This window comes from Branchiostoma lanceolatum, chromosome 3, assembly GCF_035083965.1.
Source record: "Branchiostoma lanceolatum isolate klBraLanc5 chromosome 3, klBraLanc5.hap2, whole genome shotgun sequence".
Taxonomy (NCBI): domain Eukaryota; kingdom Metazoa; phylum Chordata; class Leptocardii; order Amphioxiformes; family Branchiostomatidae; genus Branchiostoma; species Branchiostoma lanceolatum.
The window spans coordinates 6774465-6789316 of record NC_089724.1 but is presented as its reverse complement, the minus strand read 5'-3'; the positions used below and the strand labels follow the sequence as shown (position 1 = coordinate 6789316).

At 40.7% G+C, this 14852-nt stretch overlaps 1 protein-coding gene across 43 annotated transcripts in view; it reads right to left on the bottom strand.

Moving 5' to 3' along the window:
• Positions 1-14852, bottom strand: part of LOC136429904 (liprin-beta-1-like) — a 63017-nt gene that overhangs the window by 11514 nt on the left and 36651 nt on the right. For 11 of the 43 annotated variants that reach the window (XM_066420010.1, XM_066420016.1, XM_066420026.1 and 8 more), the window contains 17 exons: positions 14715-14747; positions 13567-13628; positions 12967-13057; positions 11683-11774; positions 11074-11100; positions 10743-10775; positions 10107-10145; positions 9365-9439; positions 8855-8899; positions 7432-7537; positions 6270-6457; positions 5755-5832; positions 3790-3958; positions 3002-3172; positions 2250-2270; positions 1656-1794; positions 881-1021 (listed from right to left, as the gene is read on the bottom strand). In XM_066420010.1, the coding sequence (XP_066276107.1) occupies positions 881-1021; positions 1656-1794; positions 2250-2270; positions 3002-3172; positions 3790-3958; positions 5755-5832; positions 6270-6457; positions 7432-7537; positions 8855-8899; positions 9365-9439; positions 10107-10145; positions 10743-10775; positions 11074-11100; positions 11683-11774; positions 12967-13057; positions 13567-13628; positions 14715-14747 (1510 nt within the window). The remainder of the gene's footprint in view (positions 1-880; positions 1022-1655; positions 1795-2249; positions 2271-3001; positions 3173-3789; positions 3959-5754; positions 5833-6269; positions 6458-7431; positions 7538-8854; positions 8900-9364; positions 9440-10106; positions 10146-10742; positions 10776-11073; positions 11101-11682; positions 11775-12966; positions 13058-13566; positions 13629-14714; positions 14748-14852) is intronic. The other 32 variants (XM_066420053.1, XM_066420054.1, XM_066420015.1 and 29 more) reach the window with 31 other exon arrangements.

Genomic DNA, 14852 nt, shown 5'->3' with positions numbered 1-14852 from the left:
AGTTCAAAAAGGATACAAAATGTTGCTTGCTTAAAGTGTAATTTGAGCACAAATTTTTCATTTTGAGTGAAAATTTATGTGACTGAATATATATATATATATAAAAGGGGATATATTTATACTGGTGGTAACTTGGACCAGTACAGCTCTTCTTGAAATTATGTACACAGCTACAAATTTATGGGCGCAAACTTGCACATACAAGTAGTGGTACATGTATTTCGAGCCCTGTGCTTTGTTTAGAGACGCTACTGGACCTGTTAAAGCTACTAGGTAGAGTAAGTTGTTGTGAAAACCAGAGCTAACTGCATTCTAAGTAAATATCTTCCCAACATACATGTATATGTGTCATGTCTAAGAGAAAGTCAGGATTCCAAGTTTCAGCTACTGAGCTAGGCAATGTGTAATATTAAGACACAGGACTTGCCTGTCCACAGAAAATGGACACCGTCGTATCTACATGAATCTACTTCGCTCCTGTTTTGGTTAGCGGCAACATGTACCATGAGTTTGTATGTCAGAAATGCTGCAATTTTGTGATTGTCCACTTGCATTTGGTGCTGATAGCCATAAGCAGGTAAGCACAGCCACATCTACAAGTAGTACAAGTCTCTGGCTACTATGATACCTGCTACATATAAGGAGGCTGAAGCTATAGATATACATACTTGTCTAGAAGTACAACAAACAAGTTTGGAAAAGCATACATTTTAAACAAAACATCATAAAACAAAGAGACAACAACATGGCAATATCCATAGTACAGTGATAAACAACAAGCCAGAAACTACAATGATACCACGAACATTCAGTACACAGTTGTCATAAGCAACTTAATGTCTTTGAAATCTCTAAATTAAAACACCATTATGATCCTTACGTGGTAGGTTTGAGGTCGCGTGACCAGCCAAGTCTCGGTCCCGCGGTGGCTCGGTACCGCCCCCCTCGTCTGAACGGCGAAGGCTCCTCGTACTCGACGTCGCGGTCGGGGTTAAAGGTTGTGGACGCACTTCTCTTCAACCTGGGAAAAATGGGAACATCATGAAATTCAACATTCAGTATGGCGCTATTTACAAATAGTGAAACATGCGCTGTCTAGTGACCCTGTCTCTGGACCAAGAAGTCATGGGATTGTATCCCGGATGCGTGTTTCACCCTACATGCATGCACACTACTGGAAAGAGTCGCAGCCCTACAGTAGAGACATTAAGCTGTGGTCCGTTGTTCATTGTACTCACCGAAAAGAGCTAGGGGAATTTAGCATTACAATGAACCTGTAAATATTGTACTATCTTCTATTGTACAACCAGTGGGAGACTATCTTAGCTGCTCATTGCGTTTATTTGAGCTAAACTGGTTCGAGAATACTTTCACAAATAACAAGCAACAAAGGTTTTCCTACTGCAATGGACAGTGGAACTGTCTCTGGTACTAAGAGAAAAACATTCCACTCTTAAGTAAGGTCAAGATTTGTGCGTCAATAATCGATTGTATTACTAACATCCAACTTACATTTTGTATATATTATCTCAGCTGTAACATTGTTTTGGGGAGACTCAAGGATAAAGAATGTATTGTCTATCAGCAACAAGTACAAGACAGTACATGTATGTACATGTATTCACTCTGTATTGCAATTACAAACATCCCCTCACCTGCCAAAGAATCTCTTGATGGTGTTTCCCCTCTTCTTGGGCTCGTAGCCGAACCTCTCATCCCCCTCCATCTTGATTGGTTGAGCCCGGTGGGCGGAGATTCCGTCCAGCTCACTGTCTGACCCTGCCTCTGTTTGGGCTGGAAAGTATCAGAAAATGTTTTTTAAGTTATTTTGATAAATATTGTGTGTTAAACAGTCCTTCTGTTGGCTGCTTATGAAAATACCACATGGAAGGGGAAGCAAAAAACATCTGTACAATATGTTTATCAAGGTATTCAATCTCAAATAAATGTTTGTACAATCTAACATTCGATTGATCACAGAACAAGTAATAGATATCAACATTCAAGGATGGTGTTTTAGCTCTTGAAAACAAAACATCTTCCAAACAATGAACAAGGTGTAGCCAAAAACAAATATCCTAGGGAATGTAATCATGGAATTCCTAGAATATTTGAGGACTCAATCACACTACTATAGTAAAGGCTCTGCCCCTGAGGTGTCACCAAAAACTATACAGTAACAACCTCAGCAGTAAAAACAAATGATTGACATGTAGGCTGTTTCTAGAAAGGAGCAGAGTAAGACTTACTATCACTTCCTGCAAAGCAAGCTGAGCATGCAGTAGAAGGTATACAATGGTTATATATGAGGCAACATGTAGTTATCAGGTACAAAATTAATACATGTGATACTCTAAAGAGCAGCAGACAATACATTAGGTAAAACTTTGTAGCAAAATGAGCTAGCTGACACAAAGCAGCTAAAAAAGTATCGTTGATCATTTTCTTTGTCCAGTCATACGAATACTAGATAATCGTAAAAATATGATTGTAAAAAAAAAAAAGTGCAGATCCATTCTTGGACTCAATTGTGAAACAAAACGAAAAAATCAAAAGTAGATTCGTCAGCTGATGCGAATATCCAAGAAGTAGTACATGATCTGAAAAGCAACACAGCTGTAGCTTGGAGTGTAAGAAAGGCAAAATGTAACACCACCACAATGGGTGATAGAACATTCAAACAAAAGCCGGCTAACAACAACATGAAAACATTGGCAGCTACAGGTGGAACAGGAAGGCACCAAAAAAGCTGAAAACAAGCTCCGAGCAGACATGAAATGAAGAACAACAACAGCAACAACATGAAGACATTGGCAGCTGCAGGTACATGTTGGACAGGAAGGCGCCAAAGAAGCTGAAAACAAGCTTGGAGCAGACACGAAATGAAGACCTGGGTGAAAACAGAAGCCACGAGATGACACACTGATGACAACGTATGAAGAAAACAGATGTTGCGCCGCAGCACAAGCAAAGAAAGGCAAGAAGGTGTGAAGAGAAGAACCTTGCAGGTGCCAGGGCCCTCCGCTAGGCTCCTGGGCTAGCCTGTAGTCATGGTAAAGGCTGAAGTCATCTGAAAGAAGGCGGATCTCCTGAGTGTTTGGCCCTAGCGTGGCGTGGCCATCGATCTCCTCTATACTGCTGAGCTGCAGCCTCCTCCCTCTAGGGGGAGCCGCTGGTACGGAGGACAGACAGTGGACAGAGATGGAGAAGAGACAGGGCTTGAGAAGAAGGTCATGATTCGGCTGCCTTGACTGGACTCCATTTCTCCTACAGCTGTATGTGTATCTGTATCTATGTAGCTGGCATAACCGCCTTTCGGCGTGACACACCTCAAATTTGGCTATTAATCTGTCTACAAATTGAATGTAAAATTTCTGCGAGTACAAATCTCTTGTAGATGGACATTGCAGACACTAAAAGATTTAGAAACCTGTAGCAGGAAAAAGCTGTGAAAAGATTTACACCAGGTTACATGTATTTCAGAAAAGTCAAAGATGAAAAGTCTACTAAGTAGTACACAATATATACATATATACATTGTACATATAGTAGATAGGTGGGAAAAGAGAGCTACACTCTGCTTTCGCTATCAAAAATCTTGCTTGGTGTCACTGACGAAAAGTAGTGGATGCTACTCAAAACGTCTGACCGTTTCCAAAATCATATCCATTTGCTTGAGTAACTGATACTTGCCGTATTTGTGTTATCTTTGTAGAATAGCACTAGGCGCTAGATGTGAAAAGAGAGCTACATACATGTATGACAATGACAGGTTTGTGGTGCACTTACAGAGATTGGGTGCACTGGTGCTCTTGTTGCCTCCCCTCATCTTGAGGAACCCCTTCCCGAAGGACCCCAGGCCCCGCCCCTTCCTGGTGATCAGGCCGGGCTCCTGCTGCTGCGGCGGCTGTTTCTGCTTCGGAGGCAGCGTGTTGAACTTGCTCTGTGGTGGCGGACTCTGCAATTTTTTTTAAGAAGAGGAATTTTAGAATACACACTAAGGGTTTTTTGACAGACTCGGAAAAGTGCCAAACGAGTAATCTCCAAGTAGATCTATCGTTGACAAGGCAGTATCAAAAGGGCCAACAAGTATCCAAAGCCACCTCGTTGGCCCTTTCGATACTGCCTCGTCAACGATAGATCTACTTGGCGATTAACAAATGAGCACAGGAGAAAGATCCTACAGAGATGAACACTCTATTCTGTTGTACTACACAAAACATAGGCAACACCAATTCAACTCATCCTCATCAAGATACGAATGAACAGGAAAGCAAGTTTTATGATGAATGTTGAATGAGTCTTTTTATGTGGTATTCATGACAATTTTCTATGCATTTATGTGGTTTCACAAAATGTATTCATGCTAACGAAAAATCTTGCTCAGTGTCACTTACAAAAAGTAGTGGATGCTACTTGAACCGTCTGACCGTTTTCAAAATAATATCCAGTTGCCTGAGTAACTGATATTTGGCGTATTTCTGTTATCTTTGTAGAATTTCCTTTACTAATAAATAAAAAATCTTGCTTTTTTTGTCCTGACAGTAATGAATAGGTGTGACCATATGCATACCGTACACCACCTTAACCCTACCACCAAAGCACTACACAGGAAGACCTCAGCATAATCCATGGTCCAAGCAAAATGCCTGAGAGGACACCTTGTAATTCCAGAGTGAACTGCAGGAGAAAGTCATCAATGCCACTCTGCCAAGTATAGGGCGTATTCACGTGACGTCATCACCCCTGCCCTCCGTGGGCGGCCATGTTGGTGCTCACCCGGTAGCGAAGTTTCTCGGTGTCCGACGGTCTCTAAATTTCCAAGGAATGCGAAGTCGTCTGATCGCTGTTTTATTATATGCAAAGAGTCTCCAGCCTCACATCCTTTTCGCTACAAAAATCCAATTTCACCTACTGGAAATGACCCATTATCGACGAGCGAGGAAATGTTTTCCCCAGCTGCCTACAAACATGGCCGCTAAACTGTTTACAGAGTACGCATAAAATCAGTTCACAGCATACTAGTGTTCCAAGGCCTGCAACCACGTAGTACATTGTCTTGAGTGTCGTGAAAAATTTTGGTGGCAGGGAGTACCTTATGATCGGGAAAGTTCGACGTTGAAAGACCCGCCAGTTTTCGAACGTATCTCAACAAGGAGGTTTAATCAGATTTCAAGCAACGACTACACGGTGCCGCGACTGTGTTACACAACGGGCCTGTAATTTGCTTTTCGACCAGATACAAAGGTTTCCATACACTCACATTGATTCTCAAACTTCAACTATTTAGATCCGCTGTTCGTATGTCAGAAATCCAATTTTGTTTCAGTCGTTAGTCCCTTCGTATGTTCCCTTACCTACACGAGAAACGCGAAACCAATCTTACTGTTACCCGATCAGTGTGTGCTTTATCAGTCCCAATCAAACATCTGACCACGAGGCAAAACACCATGATTGTGAAACAAAACGTTCCGAAGGGAAATTGTGAATGGCGTAGAAAACATCTGCTATTTATATGGAGAGTTCCATAGGATCCCATAGGGCTCCACTATCAAGTGAGCACCAACATGGCCGCCAGTGCTCGTTGCTAGAGGGAGGGTCACGTGACTGAATACGCCCTATAGAGGCAGTGTAACACCAAAGAGGCAAATGGCTGCCACCTCAAAACTCACACACAACATGCCTCCCTTATCCCATTAAACACTACAACATATTGTTTGTTTGTTTGTTTTGTTCTTGGCTTCTTGGCCTGACCGTGGACTTCTTGCGACCGCGGAAGGACCGTCTCCACCATCGGAGAGAAAGGGGAACCGGGCTGTCGAAATCGTTGTCCTACGATGAACGATGTCAACAATTCATAACCACAATAACAAATAACAGCAAATGCATTTCTAAGTTTGTGGTGGTTTAACTTTCTCCCTGCTGCCTAACTCTGTAACCAATAGAGATCAGGGTGCCAAACGGATACTTCAGTGTGCTAAAGGTTAAAACCTAGGCGGAAATGATAGTTCTGTCTTCTGTCCGCCAACCACCTTGTTTCAACCGCGAACTATAAAGAACACTCCATTTTCTCCCTACAGCAAATGTAGACCTGGATGAAAACAGAAGCCACAGACGACAACAGAAACCAGGATGGAGAAAACTTAATTCACCACAAACTTGAAGTTTGCCATTTCTTTATCTCACTGGTTCCAACCTTGTTATCTTCTCTTTACACACCAACACCAAATGAAACTTGATATGGTTGGAGTTCGGAGTGCGAAGGTCACCTTGTCTGAGTCTGAGATGATCTTGATCTCCTCCAGACTGGACGACCTTGCCTGAGGTCGGAGGCGGGGCGGTTTGGGCGGGGACTCCATCACGGGTTCCTTCTCCACCTGCTCCGCCTCGATGGCCTCTACCGTAGTCTGGGGCGTCTCATTGATGGTGCTGGGAGCCTGGCCTTCGTGGGACGTGTCTGAACAAGGTAAGGGAGCAGGCAAGCAGTCAGTATACATGTACATGCAGAACGTACAAAATCAAAAATACAACAAAACACACAAAGCGTAAAAAGATACCCTTTTTTATCAATGAAATTCGTTGAGCGCCCATATCTCACTGGACCCATGCACAGCGCATTGGTGACCTCGCTGCGACCGAGCGATTTTACCGAGCGCTCATCAAATTTCAGCGATAAAAAAAAATAATTTTCTTACGCTTTGTGTGGTCTTTTTAGTCATACGTGTACGTTTTGCTTGATATTTTCATTGTTAAGTCAAGGGTAACACAAATCCAATGTAGGACGCTGCAATTTCACTACATTTATCATACACGTAGCTACAAGACAAAAAGATGCTTTCAATGGTAAAAAAAAGTTTGACAATACAGTTTTACAATATTTAGAGCACATCTTGAACACACAAATGACATGTTGTTATCATACTGATTAGAATAATGAAATGATGTGTAAAAATATTTCATGATCCATGCAAGACAACTAGACGGCAGTATGAACACTTCATGCATTTCCCATCATGCAGATAAAATTGGCCATTATTTCCTTCTCGTAGCATGCATCACACCCAGGACTGTTGCAGTAAGGCAATAAGAGAAAAACTGCAAAACTGTTTATAACATTATCAACAAGAGATGGTAAGACCCTAAATCTTTAATTTCTAGTAAATGTTCTTTCAATAAATCTCAGTAATTGATCTGAACTGCAGTGCTCTTCAAATATAATGCAGGGTTCAAAATCTTACAAATAAAAAGTACTGTACCTGTAATACATTTGCAATTTTGTAAAGTATTGTGAAACACATATTTCCAAAGTATCCTGACCATCCATTTGCAAAAAAAACTGTTCAACTATGGTTCCCTTAGCTTTCATGTCTGCAACAGTCCTTTAGAAAGGCCTGCGGCCTGCATGCCAATGTTAGTGAAGTGTACCAGTACCTGTACCTAGTTCCTGTATGTTCAGCTGGTCCCCCCCAGTGTTGGTGCTGATGGGGGTGGAGGTGAAGGCAGGGTCTGGCATGGCCGGCTTAGGCGTTGGCTCCTGCTGGAAAACAGATAACAAAGAGTGACGAATTAGCTTGTTTCACAATGATGATTACCAGTCGAGCTTTTAGTAAATTTTCATGCCATGCAAACAGTCCTGTGTGAAAAACACGATCATGATAAAAACTATTGTGTTAGTGAATTATCATTAGATTCTGTGCTATGCGTGATATATTGTGGTGCGGGACTGTTCGGAATAAAGATCTGTACAAGTCATTTGTATCCTTACAAGAGGAAATGATCTTTCAACTGATCTGCCGGATCTAGGCACTGAGTCAAAATGTAACAACAGCTTCAGTCAGTTTAAGCCCCATCTCACTGGACCCGCAGCACGTTGGCAACCTTGCTGCGACCTTTGCGATTTGACAGAGCTCTCAATGAATTTCATCGATAAAAAAACTCACTCTAAATTATCTTCTTAGCAAACGCTTAGTGTGTTTTGTTGTCTTTTTAGCCATACTTGTCATTTTGCATGATATTCGCGTAATCCCATTATAAAGTCAAGGCCTAGCTAGGGTAACAAATCCAATTTAGGACGCAGCAAGATCGCCGACATGCCACAGGTCCAGTGAGAGGGGGGCTTTACAATCTTCACAAGCAGTCATTTCACTTTAGTCAAGATGATTTGGTGAAACAATGATTACTGCAGGCAGGACATATCATGTGCTGGCTACTCCTTTCAATGCTTAGGACATGAGACACATGCGCATTGAGAGATATAGAATGCTGAGTACATGAGCAGTTACACATAATGTGGGTTCAGACACTCCTCATACCTCCCCAAAACATTGAAAGGAACAGCCTGGGTTAAGTCTAACATTTGCTCCTGGAAAACAATCCATGATGAGCTCTGTACCAAAGGATTTCATGCTTGCATTCAGTGGCAAAATAGTCCATGCATGAATATCTGTACTACAAGACCACCACATTTCAAAAACGTTACTGAGGCCTTCTGAAGAATATATTAAGTAGATCTCTATAAGACTCATCATCATCATCATTATGCTTCCGGATTTAATCCGGTGAAATGCAATCAATAAAGTTTTATAAGACTCAGCATTTTCTTAATGTGGCAGTCTTAAGATACACAGCAGAATTAAAGAGTTCACAGTATACAGCATTGGAAGTTAGGAGGTACTAGGTGAAATGAAACAGTCATCTAGTATGTAGGGAATCTCATGCTGTGCTTCAGTCAGGCTGGTTATCCTGCAAAATTAGAAAACAGTGCTCCGGTTACTGGCAACATGCAAATGTACAATCTAGCGACTTCTGTGGACACTACAGTCAGACGTCGTAGCCGCTGGATAGCATACTCTACCTTCCTCAGGCGTGGTAGGGAGTGGTAACCTCGATTCTGGAACAGCTGGAAGGCAAGTCGGGGTTACAATAAGAGAGCTGCAAAAGGGCAACTGCAGTTATACTGCTGTAAGTAGTTGTTAGTCACACCTCAAGAAATGTTAGCACCAGCCAAGGTAAAAGGAAAGAACATTGTAGAAGTGTTAGTATCATGTGTAAGTATCCCAAACAGGGAAGAACTGACATTAGAGAACTGATTATTAAAACTACCAAACTTTCAAACAATTAAACTTTGAACAAGTTGAACATAGTTACAAGCATGTGCGACAACATTACAAAGGAAGAAATCAAAACAAGCCTTTGTTTTCTTTTTACAAATTTCAATGCCAAACAACTAAACATGACCAAATATTAGCTGTAAAAGTTGTTTCATATTGCAGTTAGAAACACTGAGTATAAAAAAGCTGTTAGCACGAAGCTAAAAATGTTTCTTTCTGATTTTGAAAAGAAGAATGGCGAATGCGATTGGTACCCTTAAGTATCTTACATCCTTCTTAGCAATTCTTTGTTGTGGTGGTGGGGAGGGAGGTGGTTTGGACACAACAGGCTGGAAAACACACACAGCAGGGACCACATCTTTATGTGACCTACAGTCAAACCTGATTCAAACAACGCAGGGCTCTCTCCAGGACCCAGCCCTCCATCGCGGGAAGGAAATTTGCTTGTTAAGACTGACAAAAAATTCACAACGTTGGTCCAAAAATCTGAACTTCATGGCATGTATTGGAGCTGGTTGTTCGCAGTGGTTGGCCGGGCAGGTTTGACTGTAGTTCATATTTCTGTACTAGGATTAGTCATGTTTTCTCACTATGAAGAAATGGTGGCAGCTATTCACTAAGGAATACATACTGTATGGCAAGTCATTCATCCAACATTCAAGCATTTGGCTATTCTAACTTCAATAGTTTTATTACAGATACACCTGAACAGTATTCACCAGATTGACATTTAAGGAAATGCACCAATAGTGTTAACCTAGTGATACTACAAGCACAGTAATAGAGCTACAAGAAACAAACATCTGTAAATCTACCATGTCCGCTCTATGTATTTACCAGTTCACTAGAGAGCTTGGACAGCTCACTACACTACCAATGATTACTAAAATTACATGTAAGCACAGATCAGAAATGGCAAGTTTTTTATCTAAACTACAAAGGGCAATAGCAATACACGAGAATAACAACATGCAGAAAGGAAACAGCGCCACCTACCCTTTTGTACAGGCGAGGCAGTGAGCGAGTAGAGTATTGCTACAGTTACAGGAAGGAAGAGGAAGGGTTTGGAATCAGCATAACAGAACATCAGTAGGATAAGAGATATTACACATAAGTTGTTGAACTTCTTTGGGGAAATCAGTTACAGTAAGAGAAAGATGCAGCTTTTCTACCAAGCCAGAGAAAGAGCATCAGAGCATTTCTATAGGTATCACTCAAAAGGAAAACATACATTTCCAAAACAATATGTTACATGAAATTGTATGCTATTGTTTTTTAATAATCAAAAGTTAAAGCATCAAAAATGCATGTTATATTGGTGCTCTGCAATGCAGCTTCAAGACCTGTTTGTAAAAGAAAAAGCTATTACTGGAATCGGGCAAATCAGCTTCTCACAACTCCTTCAAGCACTTTTCAGCAGAAAATTTCTTTTCTAGCTGTCTTAAAAGTAAATATGACAATCAAGCACAAAATCATTATGCCAGAAACCCACACAGTACCAACAATGAATACAATATACAACCATGCCATCTCCATGCCACTTTGGCATCCTGATATTAGTACATGTTTATTTGCATACAATAAATGTGTGAAACACAAAATTACATCATGCTACATCAATACATGCAGTACCTCCTCTGCCTGCTTGGGGGCGTCGGGAGGCTGCTGACAATGACAAGAGACAGAGAACAGAAACCTGTTACCATCCGCTAAATATGTCATTGTAAATTAAATCAATTCCATTGAAAATTGATCTATGGTCTTCAATTCCTTATGTGCTGAAGTGGTAAAGGCTAGCTTCAACTGTACAACGTAAACATAACTTGTTGCGTGGCTGATACATGTGTAGACACTCATTACAACAGCTGATGCTGGATGAATTAACGGCACAACATAAAAGGAAAAAAATCACTTTGGTTCGTTAATAGTTTAGAAAAACATACATGTGGTTATTGGATTTTACCTTATTGAGGGAAGGCATGGAGGTGGACTGTGGAAATCATGATGAGAAATCAAAAGCCTTTATCAAACTGTGAATAAAAGATCAACTACATTGTACCTCCTTACACAAAGTTGTGCCCCACATGGTTTTTAGTGAATGTTTTATTTCTAATGGAAAGAGGTATGGACAGACTAAGATCTAACTTAAGGTACAGGTGTCTTTCCAATATGTCTTAGATGGTCTGGAACACGTCTTTAGAAGAAGGTAGCTGTTGCTGCTGCTGCTGCAATATACAGAGCTTGCAACTGATTGGTAATTTTCCTGCAATCAAGGATGTAGACAAGACATACACAAGACAACTGACGATGGCATCATCAGAACAGACAGTAAAAGCACGATACAAACAGACTACAACAAGGAATGTACATGTATTCAACAATCTTTATGTCTGTTCAATGTGGCACTGGAAGGGAGAGTATTACATATACATGTAATAACACAGTTACTGATACGCAACATCAATACAGGACAACAGTTCAATTCAGTAAACTGAAAAATCGTCATCCTCAAATGAAACTTTGCTGCTGTAGAAGATGAACTTGGACCACATGTAATAGAACTGTCTCATACCTGTGTTTCTTTCAGGGTCTCCTCCAGAGGTTCCTGTTTAGGAGGGGTGGGCGGGGTCACGATCGGTTCCATCTCCTCACCTGGAGCTTCATCTGCGTGAGACGCCAGGACATTACAAATGTACTTTGTACAAGAAATACATGAAAACTACACAAAATCTTCTACATTCATACAAGTACTGGATATGGTGGTATCAGCTGTAATCAGTATTTCATGAAGATGAGTTTCATTTTGTATTTCCTTCCATATATTTCTTTTGTTAATTTTTTTTAGTTTTGAGCTATGTACAATTTAAATCCTTGATGTTATCAAGTTTTCGGGGAAGGCCCACAAAAAGACACATACATGTAGGGCCCCCCCTTGCATGTTTTTGTCCTGTATTCAGATTGTTTCTAAATATTTTGACATATGCAAATAAAAAATAAACAATAATAAAGAAAGATCCTTTGACAGTGCACATAGAAAAATTTTCAACGAAGGTTCTGATACACCCAGGTCTAGTATTCTACATACAATGTTGTAGTATTTATCAGGAAGCCACCACAAGCAAAAGACTTGATATCAGAAAAGCCGCCACCAAACATGTTGTTACTTAAATGTAAAACCAGTCTTGACTAGACATGTAGCATCCTATCAAAACCTTGAATAGTTTTGTGGTTGTTGTTGTTAAATACATATTTTGATTTAGTAAATCACAGCAAGTCATTTCCGAAGCATCCAGGGTTCCTTTGCCCCAGAGACAACCAGACCTGTTAAAAAATTCCAAGTATTGTAGATGAGTAACTCTTTCTAAATCTCCTTCTCCAATTCTTCTCTTCATCCTAAATTGAGGTGAGGCATGACATTTTTTCAAGTAGCTAGCGGTAGTGCAATGCGGCTTTGCAACAGCTCGCGTTTTTGGCCAAGCACACCGGGTCGCCCCTATTCTTCTTGATAAGTATGTTGGGTTCTTTTACGTGCAAAGGTTTGACGCTTCAGGCTTATGCCCGAAGCTCCCTCATACACGGGGGCCACCAGCTTTACGTCCCCATCCAAAATGAAGAATGCAATCCCTTACAACATGTCCAAGCTGGAGACGACCCAAGGATCAAACTCGGGCCCCAGGATCAACGGGATTTTTAACCTAGATGGCGAAGCAGCGGGGTTGCGTTACTGCTTGCGCCATGTCTTGTCATTGATCTAAAACCAAACCTTACCTGCATTGACTATAAATATGACTCAAGACAAGAGGGCGGCAGTGAAGACAGGACAGGAGTAGCAGGGAGCAGAGCGAGATACCGTTACCTTTCCTACCAGGGGAACTGGCGCTCAGCACCATGTCCTGCACTCGCTTGTACCGGTTCAGACTGGACTTCAGTTCCTCGATCTTCACGTCCTGTCAACACAGCAAAGCTTCTTCTTACAAAACTGCTTCTGCTAATGCCTTTTACTTCTGCTAATGCCTTCATGAATGTTCATGGTGATAAATGTATACACTGGAGGACAATCATATGCATTTGCGAGTATCCCTTAGAAGGACATTTGTCTGAATCAAAAATCTACCACTCAAAAACCATGTCCAGAACACAAGATATCAAACCCACTGCAGTACCATAGAAAGCCATTAGGCGGCCCAAAATCTAATCATTTCAAGGTATCAAGAAGACCTACCTACATAGTACAAAATATCAAGACAATCCATCAACATGCATTCTTGAGTTATCGTGTTCACACACACACACACACACACAAACGCACACACACACACACACAGACACACACATGAACGCTGACGAAATTATTACAGGTTTCTACAATCTTTTATGTTTCATTTTGTGATAACATACACCTAATAAAAAAACTTTGTAATCAAAATACACAGTCTATTGTACATTTTGTACTAACCTTTTCTTCATTTGCCTGCATCAGTGACTCAACAGCTCTCTTCAGGTTGCTGTATTCCTCTTCTAAACAACAAGAAGCACACACTGGTTATACTCAAGAAGGGCATGTGGATCACCAGTCCTGGAAGCACACTATGATCTATCTGTTACTGCTCAACAAGTGCTTAATGAATGTCTAACAGTACTTCAGTTACCAATTATCTAGTTCACTACAAATAAAATCAAAATAAATGTATGTCATGTATCTACAACAACAAAAGACATCAAAACAATTTACTTGTAATCTTTATAAAATGGGTATAACTGAAGTGGAGAAAAAAGGTAGTTAGTAGAGTTGTTTAAGAAAGTTAGCTGATGAGTTACTGCAAAAGGAAGGCTGTTAGTGTTAGCTTGTTAAAAGATACCACATGTCTGTACATGTACATGTGATGCATTTATCATCTACTGCAAGAAAAGAAAGGGTGTTAGTGGAACAGCTGCTGCTGTTAGGATGGGCCTACATGTCAGCTGGAATGTTGTCAGGTGCTGAGCAAGCAACAGTGCTGTGTTTGCAAACATTTAAGTCCTATTATCACATCGCCAGGTCGAAACTGTCCTAGAAAAGTAAAGCATTGGAGGACAAGACATACCTTTTCTTTAAAAACTCCCTATTTAATCTTTCTTTGAGAAAATTTTCCTTTGTATGCAACTTTCAGTCTTACAGTAAATTATGACTAAAACTTTGAATTCCATTCAATCTTTCTTTGAGAATCTTTTCCTTTGTATTTATGTTTCAGCCATACAAGAGCTAAGACTTTAATCATTCTTTGATAAATTTTTCTTTTGTATGCAAGTATCAGTCTTATATTAGCAGCTGCTAGAACTTTCTATTTAATATTTCTTTGAGAAACTTTTACTTTGTGTGCATGTTTCAGTCTTTCAATAGCTAGAACGTAGTACTTATCACAATTGAAATATTGGTCCTCAGTAGTTTCAAACTAATTCTTGCCCTCCACCTGTCTTTTTCTGGGACATCTCCGACTGTGTTTCAGAAACGTGCTTTGCGTGCTGCAGTACGAGGAAGTTGTGTGTTAGCTTATTGCTGCTTCTACCCAGTTAGTTAGTTAGTGAACCACACGCAGAGAAGCAACCAAGAAGCACAAGCCTTACGTTTTTCCACCATCTGCTTTTTCAACTTTTTTACTAGAGGGAAGGAGAGAGCACCAACACCAAGGGGTTAGTCACTGCACCCTTTTCTTTATGAATCTTTAGGGGGGTCCCTTCAGTTAACTGAGTAACTGATTTCCA